Consider the following 14,655-nt stretch of genomic DNA (forward strand, 5'->3'; position numbering starts at 1 on the left):
TCCTTCCTTCCTTCCTTCCTTCCTTCCTTCCTCCCTTCCTCCCTTCCTCCCTTCCTCCCTTCCTCCCTTCCTCCCTTCCTCCCTTCCTCCCTTCCTCCCTTCCTCCCTTCCTCCCTTCCTCCCTTCCTCCCTTCCTCCCTTCCTCCCTTCCTCCCTTCCTCCCTTCCTCCCTTCCTCCCTTCCTCCCTTCCTCCTTCCTTCCCTTCCTTTCTTTCCTTCCCTTCCTTCGACTCTGGCTTCAGAGGTAGGTTGCTTCCCTGTTCTGGGGCCCTGCTCTCCCTTCAGCTGAAGTGCCCATGGCTGCTCTGCTTCTCACTTGCACATGGTCTTTGATCTTCTGCTCACTTTGTTGCAAACTTGTAAATTAATGATGTAACACCTCTTGGGATAGTTTTGTGGTTTAACAGTTTTTCATCACAGCCACTTTTGTATCAGTGTTAAATGCAACTGCAGCATCTTTCTAAGTTCCATTTATTTGAACCACTGCCCACACTTCAGTAGCCCCATCTTTGTCCTGCCTCCGTGGTTGTGTGCCTTGTCATCCCTTCAGCTGAGTGGTTTTTGTGGTGGTCTTAAGTTCAGTCAAAATCACCATATAATTTGCACCATAATTCCAGATAACAAAAATACCTACAAATATATCTTTTCCCTCACAAAGGAAGACAAGTTAACACTACCAGCTTGTGTAATTTTAATTTTTTTCCTTTTTATATTGTTAATTCCATTAAAATTTGTTTCACTGTCTATTGTTATCCATGCTCTCTCTCTGCTCAGCATTTAAAACCAGTGCACCAGTGTCTTTTATTTCCCTGAGTGGTGGCATATGCTAAGCTATGCAGGAGGCAACTGTGACTTCAATAATGCAATGTCATACATGAAAAAAAAATATTTTGGAAGAAATTAAAAACAGGCAGGCCAAAGTCTGGGCAGTGGTTGTTGGATGCTTTAAACTTGCTGTACTCGGGGTATGATGGACTCTCTGATTTGGAAGAAGATTCACATCTATGATCTTGAAATAAGGAAACTCATCTAAATTAGTATTTACCCGGGAATTTTACTGGGAATGCCTCTGTCCAAGTGCCCAGCTTTCATAGAGCAGCCTGCTGTGTGAAGAAGCAGTGTGTGAAGCAGGAGGTCGTGCACATTATGAGGTGGTGGATGTCTGACAGCCACTCAGCCTGTTAATAGTATATACTATGTGTTTATACACACACATTAAGGTGATATTAGCATTAAAAATGTGTGTAGCTGTAGTAGATATAGCCACATCACTGGACGCTGTCTTGGTTTAAGTTTAATTACTTCAGACTTGAAGTAATTAAACTAGGGACTTCTACTGCATAGTAATTTTTACCCCAGTTTCATAGCTGTTTTGCCACCAGCATTCTCAAAAATACCCACTCTTCCTTAAGAACTCAGGGCAGCAGCACTGGAAGGGCCTTCCTGAGTCAGCATGTCCAGTCACTGAGTATTGCAGGAACTTGAGTCACATAATGAGTTTCATAAATATATATCAAGCTTGGTTAAACCTCCTTCCTCTATTCCTCCCTTCCTCAAAATTGCAGTGGAATTCTTTTTTGGGTTTTAATTCATGGCCTGGTTTTCCTGGTTTGTTATTGTGCTATCATTGTCTTTTACTATTAGTGAGTTTTTGCCCTATCAAGTATTTATTTCTTTATTTTTTAAGAGAAACTGGTCCTGTCCTATCTGGTCTCTGCAGGGTCCTGGAGCCAAACTCTGTTCCCTTGCCAAAGAAGGCAGATTTGCTGGCCTGTGGCATGTGTCACCTGGCCAGCCTAGTCTTGTTTTATAGATTCCCTCATATTTTCCTTGAGTGACCTGTAGCCACATCTGATGCTTGGGCTGATCCTCTCTGAAAGGCAGAAAGAATAACGTGATTTTCCAGAGAAAACGTACCTGTGCCTTACAGCGTGTGAATGCTCTCATGGCCTTTTTCAAAGTGTTAGTAATAAGGTTTATGTGAGGGCTTTCACCTTCATTAGCAAATCTGATGTGGCCTATATGACATGGAGTGGCTGAGATGGAAACATGTCCATCTCCTCTCTGTCCTCCTTGGCTGCAGTTGTACCTAGCCCACAGCATGTCACTGTGAGGCCAATTAGCTGCTGGTTCCATCATCAGCTTCCTCTCCACCCTTCTCCTCACAACACAACTGGTGGTTCTCATGTGCATGCCCATGCACTCAAGTGCTATTCAGCCCTGCATTGCTCTGGTCTCCAGAATAATTCAGTTTTTCTCTCCAATTTGTTCCAGTTTGTTCTTTTTAGTGCTGGTGACACCTCCTGGTCTAGTGTCATCTTCAGGACTTCACAGTCATACCTTCTTTCTTGTTAGCCATCCCGGTGGAAATAAGGTCAAGGCTGTTCTCAAGGCCAGCTGCTCTGCCAGAAGCCCATCTCTTCTGCTGTGTGCACCCCTTTCTTCTCATGCATCTTATGTCCCAATTAACCTTGTCATTAGTCCCACCCAGAGATGAGAGAAGCTGGATGCGTGAACACTGTCTGAGGCAGAGCCTGGAGCAGGGTCCAAGATGTGGGAGGGTCCCTCTGTATCTTCTGGCTGTGCTGGAAGACCAGGCCTACTTCATGGAGAGCATCATAAAGGAAAAGTAATTCTCCGTTGGAAAAATGGTCAGGTCCCTTTGAGCAGGAGTATGGGAGATGGTAATCTTTGCATACCTTAACAAAAAAAAGATATTTATTTCACGGAAGACACTCAAAGTCCCATCTATGGTTATTAAATATCTCCTAGATAAAAGATGTCATTTTGACTTCTTGAAGTTAGCATCAGGAACAGAAATCTTTTATCTCCAAGCTCTGCAGATATAAAAGTAATGTTATTTCACTATGCTTCCATGGAGATTGGAATGTTCTTTCAGGAGTGCATTTGTCTTTGAGGATAGCAAAGATTCCAACACAGGGCATAGCTCAGAGCATCTTTCCACTGATGCCAAATGGATTTTTGCCTTTTTTGCTTTTATATATTCTCAATGTTCTTTACACATATATTTGTAGCTCTGTAGCCTATTATTAAAGCTATGTACTGTGTGTCCTTCTGGGCTAATAAATTCTAAAAGCTAGGTTAAAAATACAGTTAAAATGACATTATATTCTGTTCTCTTTTATGATGTCTTGGCCATTTTGCTAATAATTGGCCATGTTTACAGTCAGCTTTATTTGCCAGCAGAGACCTTACCAGAGGAAGGCTGTATTTTTCCATAGGAAATGCTTGTATGTGTGTCTTCATGTGATTCAGGGTTATATACATCTTAATTACTCAGTATAAAAAGGTTATTGTGATAATGCATTTCTAATATAAAATTCCTCCAGGGCTGGTATATAGTGTATGCTATACTGGGAATATGGTTTGAACTTCAGGCCAAGCTCTGCAATGAAAATGTAAGAGTTTTCACACTTGCCACAGCTCTGATGGCACAAATACACTCAAAATGAGGAAACCACAGTAAGCAGAACAGGGGACACTGGAGAACACACAGAGCGGAGCAAGGGACATCAGAGAACACAGCTGGAATTTGCTGAGTTTTGTGACAAGTACAGGGTAAGATTTTGAGCAACTATGAAATTTGAGTTGGTAAATCAGTTGTGAATTTTAACAAGTGTGGTCTAGTTGCAGGTTTAAATTGTTGGTTCTTCATGACAGAACTGCATCTGTGTTCAGCTTGTGGCCTCTGTCAGTGCAGTGTGGGAGGGTGAGAGTTTGGCCTTTTGGGCTGTGCCCTGTAACACTTACAGTGCAGACAGTGTCTTCTGTTTGCTGTAACCCTTCGGAGATGAAGATACAGTCTGTTACCAGAATTTACTCCTACCAATGGTGTGCTTTCTCATGGCATTGGGATCAGGTGTTCGGTTTACAGGTACCATGACTGTGATCACATGGAACAGGGTCTGCTGAAGGCAAGTGCTGTCCATGAGAAAGGGTGGCATTGCTTGGAGCATCCCCAGACCATGGGTCTGTCACATCAAGGCACTGAGGAGCAAGATGAGTGATAATCAGGTAGGATGCAGGGAGCTCTTTTTTACCTGTAGATGACGCTGCTTTCAAGGAGCCAAAACATTTCTAAAATTCATGTTAGGTACAGCATGATGGAAATGCAGGAATGTTTCTATCAGGGGGGGGACGACTAATGACCATTTTTCTATTTTCTGAGGGTCCATTTCAGCTCTTGAGACCAGCAAGGGAGAGTAGCTTTAAATATTTTTAAACTCTTTCTTTTCCCAAGAGAAACACTAAATATGTCTGTACTGCCTTTGTTCTGGGAATGTTCTCATGCAATGAAGTCAAGTTAATGTTGGTGTAGACAACTAAATTTCTTAATCTTCTACTTCATCTTTGCTAAATAAATGCCTATAGGGATAAAAAGCTGAACACAGAATCACTGAATGGTTTGGATTGGAAGACACCAATCCATCTTGTCCTACTCCCTGCCATGGGCAGGGACACCTTCCACTAGCCCAGGTTGCTTCAAGTCCCACCCAGCCTGGCCTTGGACACTTCGAGGGATGGGTCAACCACAGCTTCTCTGGGCAACCTGTGCCAGGGCCTCCCCACCCTCACAGGGAACAATTTCTTCCTAATAACTAATTTAACCCTGCCCTCTGGCAGTGGGAAGCTGTCTGAGCGTGTCTGTGGCCTCCTCTGGACTCGCTCCAGCAGCTCGACATCCCTCTGGTGAAGACCCCTGAACTCGAGGCAGCACTGCAGATTGGGTCTCACCTGAATGAAGTCAGGGGAAGAATACCCTCCCTCACCCTGCTTCCCACACTAAAAGGAAAGCACAGCTGCCTCAGGTGAGGGGTTTTCTCCCAACACAGCTTTCATCCACAGCCCTGCACCCTCACTCAGGTCTGGACTGAACCCCAGCACTCCCTTTGCTGGGCTCCCACTGAACACACTGTCAGCCACCACAAATTAAGGCCACATAGTGAGATTCCTGCATCTCTGTGCATCTCTGTCTCTGTTTGATTTCTCACTGATGTGATGTGATGATTTCTGATGATATGTTACTATTTTTAGTCATTTTCTTCCTTTGCAAGAGACAAGAAAGCAGAAGCCAAGCAATTCACAATGTACCACTGCTCTTCAGAGGCATAGTCATTGTTTGGCCTTGGGGTGATTTTGTGCTAGTTATTTTCCCTCTAAAGAGTAGTGTGTGTTTGCCATAATCCTGGATTATTACAGATCAGTGATCGTACTTAAAATCTGGGGATAGACCCTGGCAGAAAAAAAATCCATGTGACATTTATATATATATCAGTTCCTCAGTTCCACATTCCAGTTCTCTTAGATGACTGAGGTGGTTAACTGTTCAATTGTTCATATTCAGAAATTATTCTTTGAAATTAGGTGTAGAGGCTCTGGAAAAAAAAGAGAAAAAGTAATAAAATATTAATGCTTTGGTCAGCCTTGCTGTTGAGAACTCCTGGGGCTGGAGGCTGTTTCTGCTTCCAGTGCACCCACTTCTTTGTCATGATGAGAGACCAACAAAAAAGTACTTAATTTCTTTACCATCAGTGGAATTCTTGTGCCCTTTTTATTTCTCTTTTCTGAAGGTCTTTATTGCATCTCCATAAAGCTGGAGTTGGAAGCTGTGAATTCTTGAGGTGAGGGTGTGAGCTGAGCTCTGTGCAGTGAAGCCATCAGGGAAAAGCAGTGATAGCACTTGGCTGTGGGAATGAGAAACCTTTGAAATCAAGGGCAGCTGCAGTAGCAGGCTCAACCTGGTATGCTACACCACCACCAGATTTTTCTCTTGCCTCTTGGCAGCACTAAAGTGGAAGAATGCAGTTAACAAATTTGCGATGCAGTGTTAAACCTCAGTAGCTTGGGCACTGGAATTGTGGCAGAGTGCTTTGCAAAGAGCGTATTGGGTTATTTTAAGATGTATTAAAAAAGTCTATGAGGCTATGCTGTTTGGTTGTTTCTTTGGAGTTTTTTGGTTCCCCACTTGGATTCAAACTGACAGAGAGCAGAGTTAGATTGGCTGTTGGGAAGAAATTGTTCCCTGTGAGGGTGGGGAGGCCCTGGCACAGGTTGCCCAGAGAAGCTGTGGTTGACCCATCCCTGGAAGTGTTCAAGGATAGGTTTGGATGAGGCTTGGGGCAACCTGGGCTAGTGGAAGGTGTCCCTGCCCATGGCAGGGTGCTGGGACAAGATGGTCTTAAAGGTCCCTTACAAACCAAACCAGTTGTGTGATTCTATGCTCCTATTAAACGTTCATAATGAAAGAGCAGTATTTGTAGTGTCCACTTTCAGAAGTCATTGGGATTGTACTGTTCTGGGGCCAGAATTGTGGATTTGATTCCTCTGAATATTCCCTGCCCTTAGGAAGAAGGTTTGCTGGTTAGCATGAGTTAGCATCCACAGAACTTTGGAATTTCATCTTTGGGCATCAAATGTCTGTGCAGCATTTAGGGAGGATTGGTTGGGCATAGACTGAGATAAAAAACACAAAAAGCAGGAGAGTAAATAATAAAGATTCTTTTTCTGTTATAACTGGGTTTGATGCTTTTTGTAAATATTGTAAAATATTACAGACATAAAATGTTCTGATGGGAAGGAGACTTACAAATTAGTGTTCCTTCTGCCTGGTTATTTTTAGAAGGTTGGGGTAATGTACTGGATCCTCTTGAAGTTACTGAGAAATTCCCACAGCTTCAACAGGGCCAGGATTGTATAGTCTCTCTGAAAGAAATGGAAAAAGCAAAATGCCAATGGATATTTGTTTACTGAGTTTTATTCACTCAGTAACGCGTACATGCAGTATGACTGCCTCTGGGAGCCCTTAATCAAAAAAGTTAAAAAAAAAAATTAAAAAAATTAAATTAAAAAATTAAAATCCTTTATGCAGTTTGTGTTCTCTGTTTCTGCTGCCTTGTTGCAAATTTTCAGCACCATGGGAAGGCAGAGTGGTGTACAGAGCACTGGGGATTTATTGTGTGCTGGGGATACACTTGGTAGATTTGGGCAGGAGAGATGCTGGAGCCAGTCTGGCTGCTTATCTGGGCCACCTGCAGCCACATGCCTTGGGCTGTGAGCCACAGCTTGAGGGCTGTGGTCCAGCATCCTGCTGGAGATGAAGTGCTGCCTCTGCTGGTTGTCTCTGGAGGCTCTTGTTCACAACAGTAACTCATATGAATGTCAAGTGCCTGTTTTCTCCAAACTTCTGGTGCAACTTAGTTGTACTTGTGGGTGTGCTCACATCTCTGGCTAAAGTTAGTTAAATCTCTGCTGTTTCTAGTGGCTAGTGAGGTGTTTCCCTGGATGCTGTATGGAAGGTCTGTTGTGGCTTACTGGGGAAAAATAAAGCCTGCCTGGATACCCTGGTAAGAGCTCACTGGTGCCATGAAGGATGAGCAGCAGTGACATCTGGACATTAGGAATGTCTTCCTTCGGCAAAACCCTGGCAGGAATTACTGCGGCTAAACCAGGACTCCTGAACCACTGACCGATATGATCAAGCAGAAGCTGTTTATTGTTTACGTTACACACACTTTTATAGATTCTACAAACTACTAAGATCACACTTCTTGATTGGTGCCTTTGTCTTGTTCCCTTGTTCTCTGCCTCCATTTCTCAGCATCCATGATTGGTTACCGTGCAGGTGTTCTACAGTTCTCTGTTATCTAGTTCTTGCCATCCTGGTATTCAGTCTCTCAGCTTCTTCGTTCTTATTTTAGCACAGTTTATGTCTTAGTAACCTTGATGAATTCCATGGTGCTTTGAGATAATTCTGATAAGAACAGTTACAGATGATGTGGCTGGTGCACACTGAGATCTAAGTTGTTCAGATACATTGCTACAAGGAATCTTTTCCTTGTTCTGCTGTGTTAGCTGCTCACTTCACTCTGGATTTGGGACTTTTCCTGCTGTCAGAGCTTGTGATGAGCATGGAGAAACTTAGGTGAAATGAATTCTGATGTCAGAGCAGGTACAAGGTGCTGCACAGACAGGAACTGGGTCAAGCCCTTGGGCCCCTGCACACAAATGCCATCATTTGATCTCCTCAGCACCAGGAAAGGCCATCCTGCCGTGCATTTATGAAAAATGCTGTTCTGCCCTACAAAAACTTAGGACAATATTAATTTTTAATATAGTTGTCTTCATGTCTCTTTTCCAGGTGCTTAATTGATTGCTAGTTTTATGTTTCTTTGATTACTTTTAGGTTGCAAAATAGACAGGTGTGAGGAACAAGACTGAGCCATATTTGTAGAAGAGTTAAAGTTAAGAGCAGGGAGGAGGGGGTGTTGCATGTTCCTGGGTGGAGATATGGGAGCAGGAAAGTGATGAAAGCTGAGCCACTGCGATGTGATGGGGATTTAGCCCTTGGCTGTAATTAAAAGGGTTCATCAGTAAAGCTTTAGCACAGAGTGCTTCCAGCAAAATCCTATGAGATAGAGATTATACCAGGAAAACACTCTCTTGGAATAATTTCCATCAGCCTCTAGATGGAGCAAGTGAAACTGCTGCTTCTCAGCTCTGTTGCTCATTGTCAGTGTCTGTTAGGACTTCTTTTCCTTTTTTATTAATTCTGAAATTATATTGTTGTTCTGAAAAAGCATTCAAAAATAAATCCACAAATTTACAAAGTAGGTTGTTTTATAAAGTTCTCAGAATCTATAAAACAGGTTGCTGGCTGAGTGACTAAGGGATTTCAGTGTTTGATATCTCAGGAAGAAACACATTTAAAAATCTAAACCCTTGAACAATCTTAAAATATAATTAATAAGTAAATTTTTAGCCTCTGAGATGACTTCTTTATAATGGAAGAAAGGTGTTGGCATTGCTGCTGTTTCTAGAAAATTCTGTGCAAAACAGCCATCAGTGGGAAAAACCCCCAAGCCCTTATTACAGTAAATTTGGACAAGAAGAGGAATAAAGTTAAAAGCCCAGTTAGAGGTTGACAGCACTGCAGAACACTGAGTGCAGGGAAGCAAGAAATGGCTAAAGTGTGTTTGATTATTTCTATAAATACAGATATGTAGGAACGCAAACTGAGTCACTGCTCCCAGGAATTTACTGAGCAGTTTTAAAAGTTTGCAAGAATCATAAATAACGTGGCTTTCAGTCATCTGCAGAGAGGATCCAGTTTATAATGATGGTTCCAGTGTCCCTGCTAATAATTCCAGTAAAAGCAGTAGGGTATGGGCAGAGGTTTACCCTGAGAGTGCAGCAGTGCAGACTGGTTCATGTGCAGAATTTAACAAAATAATCTTACTGAGCATTTAAATATGTTAGTTTCCCTGAGAGTTTTTGCCAAAAAAAGATTCTTACCAGTGTCTGTCTCTTTTGAAGTAAAACAAAGCTTTAATTTGTTAAATTGAAATTCTCATGCCTCTGAGTTTGTGAGAGAACACTTCCCCCATGCACAGGGCAGAAGGAGAGAGATTTTCCTCCCCATTATCCATGCTTTTAGACAGAGGAGGTTTCTCCAGCCAGTGTGCATGTGCTGGTGAATCTAATGGGCCTGGACCTCAGGGGGATTTGGCAAACAGACGGAGAGAGAGAGGCAGGGTCAGGAGCAAAGCCTTGTGAGCTCTTCACAGGCTCCTCTTAATTCCTGTGGGCTCCTCTTGGCCCATAAACATTTTTAAGGGTGGATTAAAGCCTGCATAGCTTAATTTCCTTCTCACTGTCATCCTCAGCAGCTCCAGATCCAGGGCTGCTCCCAACTATGCTCATGCAGCTCAACTAGGTGTTCTAGTTAGTGGACTGGGTGGTGCAAATAATACTGTACTTTTGGCTTTGTTGGGTGGAACTATTCAGGAGTAATGTAATGAGACTTGAATTTTTGGGTTTATAAGCCAGGCCAGGGTGTGTACTGCATTTGGTGGGATAGCTTTGCAGTACTGTGGCCCTGTGAGCCTGGTGGTAACATTCAGGCTTGGTTTGCTGGAGAGAGGCATGTATTCTCTGAGCCTTAGAGACTTTCCCACCTATTTGTGTCTGGGATGGTACTAGAAGCAGCTGTTTCTAAACCTAAATGTGTGGGCTATGGGTCATTATTGCATTAGTGTATTCTGCAGAAGACCTCTGATAATCATGTATCACACAAGAACCAGTCTGGTCCTGCAGAGATGTGGAGTTGCATTGACTTCCCAGGGATCCTGCTTAGTTTAAATATTTCATGATACTTTATTTATGATACAATATATGATACTTTATTATATTATATGATGCTTTATTATATATTATATTATTTAATGGTATTATACAATACTCTATGATATTTCATTATATGGAGCCCCTGTGGCTCCAGTTCCTACCATGGGTTGTGTAATATCCCACAGTGGAGCTGAACAGAATGTTCCACATGTTTTACTCTGCTCTTGTGTGCTGGTGTCCACAGCAGGGAGTGACTAAAGCTTGCAGGCAAGAAGTGACAGTTTACAGAAAGAACACCCTGAAATCAGGTATTTTCCTGTTATGTTTTTGTTGTGAAATGAGTTTATCTCTAAAACCTTTCTTTTGGTCCAGTGTCCTGTGCAGGACTCATACTGCTGCGTGCAGCTGCCTCTGTGTTGCTGATAATGGGAGTGAGCAGCACCAGAGTTGGAGCTTAGTTTTCCAAAAGACTTGCACATTTCTGCAAGACTTGTCCCCCCACAGGAATTTTGGATGGAGCTCTCTACATTTGCATTGTTAAAAGAGTTAGTTTGAAGGTTTCTGACATAGCTGTTTTTAAATACATGATTGTAAATAAAATTTTTCTTCTGTGACATCAAATTAACAGGAATCAAAATTCATCCTGGCACAAAGAAGACCAACATTGCTGAAGATGATAAAGTTGTGCTGGTTTACAGAACTCATGTTGGACCATAGTTTCTATGTTTGTTATACATTAAAGATATAAGTTTCTAATATAAAATAGATTCTTCACCTTGGTAAAGTGCTGTTGTGCTACCTACAGTACTTAAAAATTCTTATTTCTGATTTTGTAATTTATATTCCCTCACTTTATATTCTCTCAAATTTCTATTTTCTGAGGAGAGGAAGGGTCATGGTAGGGCAAACCCATTTTGCATGTAATCCTCATCTGTGCCTCCTTCTCCACTTCTTCCCTATGCAGAAGTTTATAGAGTTTGAAGATGCACTGGAACAGGAGAAGAAAGAACTACAAATCCAAGTGGAACACCTTGAATTTCAGACTCGACAGCTGGAGCTGAAGACCAAAAACTATGCAGACCAGAGTGAGCAAAGCTATGCACCAGACACCATTATACACATGCCTTCCACACACATACAGTACTACTTTAAAAATAGTCTTCATACTTTTTTTTGGTTTAGTGTAATTTGTGCAAAGCCCAAAATATCTGGTTGTCACTTACTTTGATGTAAAATTCTGAGCTTTCCCAAGGGTGGGATGTACCCACACTAATTCAGTAAAGGCTACATTTCTTCTCTTTTGTGGTCAGTCTCTCCAGATGCAAGGTTTACGATTTGGGCCTTTGAAACCTGGTTTCCAGTTTCTCCTTGTAGAATCTTCCACTCTTATAAAAATCATTACATTAATTAGTTAGTTAGTTACTTAGTTTGTGTATTTGTTTTTACAATTATTTCCTTAATAAGTGCAGGCATTGAAGTTCCCCTCAGAATTTGTTGGTGTTTCGTCCAGTACTCCTGCTCCTCAAGTAGCCAGAAGAGCCAGTCCCAGAGGACAACAAATTGTTGCCAAACTAAGATGCTTACAGGGCACCAGGCTACTGCTGAAAAACTTCTGTGGTTTTAGTGCATTTATAGTACAAAATCACTGGTATTGGGAACATGCAGGTACCCATGAACTAAGAGTGTAACAAAGACCAAATCCCACAATTCTGTTTGTTTTATTCAGTAAGTGTAAATTAATTTCTAAAAAAAAATAGGCTTTGTTTCTCAAATAGTTTATTTTGAGTGCCAGGCATATGTTAGCTGATAGTTGGGAATCTTCTCTTGGCAGTTTCTCGACTGGAAGAACGTGAATCGGAAATGAAGAAGGAGTATAATGCTCTGCATCAGCGTCACACAGAGGTAAGATATTATCTTTCTAAATAAATAAGCTCTTTCTCTATATCTACATGACTATATCATGTCAAAGAACTACTCAGCTTTACAATCCTAGTGATGACTAGAGCTTCTGAACTTTGGGAACATCAGAGGTACCTGACTGGAGGGTGTAAACAGGTTGGAGACAGGCTGTGTTCACTGGTACCCAATGGAAACAGCTGGCACAAACTAAGACACAGACAACTCACTCTGAACAAAGTAGTAAAAACTACTTTCCTGCAAGGGCAATTAGCTCTGGCACAGGTTGTTCAGAGGCGTGCTGGAGTCTCCTTGGAGATACTCATAAGCCACCTGGATGCGGTCCTGTGGCCATTCTGTGTGGCCCTGTTTCAGCAGGGGATGGACTAATGGACCATAGGACATTCCTTCCAATCTCAGCTGTTCTGTGATGCTGTGCATAGTGCCCTGCTGCCTCATCTCCCATTGCCAATGAGCCTCCAGACTTAGGTTGTTTTTTCAAGGCTCTTTGGTTGTGAGATTCAGCTGAAGTGATTTCTAACACTATTTGCTGACAAGTTTTCTATCAGATTAGACCATTCACTTACATCATCAGCTTAGAAGGCAACAGTAAACACAAGGAAGTCTGTAAAAAAACCCAGGGGACTGGAAGTGGATACCATAGAAAATTAAACAAAAGCAGAAAATGAACCTTTCCTTCTCATCTCTTTGCCTCATGGATTTTTCTCTCCTCACAGATGATCCAGACCTATGTGGAACACATTGAGCGATCTAAGATGCAGCAAGTTGGAGGAAATAACCAAACTGAGGGCAGTGTACCTGGGAGAAGGTAGGGCCATGACCTTTCCATGTGACACATGTCACCTGGGAACTTACACACTGAGTGTGCGCATTTGAGAGAGAAAACAGAGCAGGACCTTTCCCTGGGGACATGGATTGTAGCTGAAGCTCTGTTTTAATGGGTTCTGGGTGAGTTATGGGTACTTGATGGTGAGGAGCTTTCTATGTTGTTTTACAAAGGTGAGACTTTATCATGCTCCTATTGATGGGGCCTCTGGAAAACACGTTCATATTCTTAGGTAGTGTGTAAAAGTTTATCCATAGAATAGATGGTGTCAAATAAAATGTTTGTGTGTTTGCATGTCTTTGTATGTGGGATAGGCAGCAAAACTGTAGCAATTAAATGCATTAGCCATTACAGGATTTTTTCATGTTGTTCTTTCAGAGGAAGCTTTCTATCAGTCACCAAAAATCCTACTTATGTCCAAGAAAGGGATTTTCCTCCCTTCTTGCAGTGTTAGAAATAAATTGTCTAAAATATAGGAATCAATTGAGAAAAACAAAAAAAAAGCTAGATGTCAGCTTTCCTAGGCAGATAAGGGGTGTAGAAAGCTTGAGAGGACATGGTCTAAAAAGAACCAGTAGCTTGTAAATGCTCATCCATTCATAAAATTTCCCTTATCAGACTGTTTTTCTTCCTTCTTTTCTATCCCTCAGTCTGGAAATCCAGAATGAGTTCCCAGAACATGATCTGATCCTAGTCTTAGAGATGGAATGGGATAAGTGTGTTAGGCTTGTTTCTCTCCCAGCTTACACTTCTGGAAGTAAGAATATATCTGTGGAAGTGCTTACAGTAAAATCTAAAAGTACCATAGGCAAAAGCAAACTTAGAACATCTCTCTTTTAAAGGGTGAATCCTGTGTGCACCTGCCAGCTTTGAGTCATAGAATCATAGAATGTCCTGAGTTGAAAGGGAGCCACAAGCATCATTGAAGTCCAACTCCTGAGCTGGACTGCGTAGTAGAAATCGGTTTTAATTTCTTCCTTTCTAAAAAGCTTAAAAGCTTTTACTTCCCTGACTCTTGAATAAGCTGATATTAATTATGGCTTTATGTTAACATTCCATGAAAGAGTGGCCCAGTGAAAAGTGTTGCTGGTAGTATCTACAACACTGCCAGTCTCAGTTGGTGAAGGGCAAAATTTTCATCAAGAATTACCTTTTCATGTCAGAGAAGTTTGTCTTTTATCCTTTAAGTGTGGCACATTGCTAGTGTCCTTGGAGAGAAAAACTGCATGTGAAAAGCCCGTGATGGGACTGTGATCCAAGTCTAGGAGCTACCAGTGGGAAATGGGAGTTTTTAGTTAATTTTCAGCTTTGCGTGTGTGTGTGTGTGTGTGTGTGTGTGTGTGTGTGTGTGTGTTTTTGGGTGTGTGCGTGTGTAGCTCTGTTTGTTGTGCTTGTGCACAGCAGCTGGGCCAGGTGTGTTTTGATGTAATTGCACAGCTGGAGGGAGGAACACCGGTGTTTGTGGATCTTAGTGCACTGGGTGGGGGGATAGGCATAATTTCTCATGACCTGCAAACCAAATTTGGGTGCATTTATTTAAAATAAATGGGGCTAGGGAGAAGTTTGTGCTGCAACTTTTGTGGGGGTGGTGTGTATTAATGGCCATCCAAAAGATGTTAATGAGTTTGTACCTGTCGCTATTGAATAAGAAACGACACAGACTCTCCAGAAGGCTGGTTTGCATAAAGCTCACCTCTTTACTTCAGATCCTCTTTTATACATTGTTCTGATATAGATAGACCTGGTTGATCAATTAATCAATACATTTC

General features: G+C 42.0%; 1 protein-coding gene across 27 annotated transcripts in view; it reads left to right on the forward strand.

Moving 5' to 3' along the window:
• Positions 1 to 14,655, forward strand: part of MAPK8IP3 (mitogen-activated protein kinase 8 interacting protein 3) — a 78,961-nt gene that overhangs the window by 15,532 nt on the left and 48,774 nt on the right. For all 27 annotated transcript variants that reach the window (XM_077186917.1, XM_077186934.1, XM_077186915.1 and 24 more), the window contains exons 2-4: positions 11,108 to 11,228; positions 11,975 to 12,045; positions 12,777 to 12,868. In XM_077186917.1, coding sequence (XP_077043032.1) covers positions 11,108 to 11,228; positions 11,975 to 12,045; positions 12,777 to 12,868 — 284 coding nt within the window. The remainder of the gene's footprint in view (positions 1 to 11,107; positions 11,229 to 11,974; positions 12,046 to 12,776; positions 12,869 to 14,655) is intronic.

This window comes from Agelaius phoeniceus, chromosome 16, assembly GCF_051311805.1.
Source record: "Agelaius phoeniceus isolate bAgePho1 chromosome 16, bAgePho1.hap1, whole genome shotgun sequence".
Taxonomy (NCBI): domain Eukaryota; kingdom Metazoa; phylum Chordata; class Aves; order Passeriformes; family Icteridae; genus Agelaius; species Agelaius phoeniceus.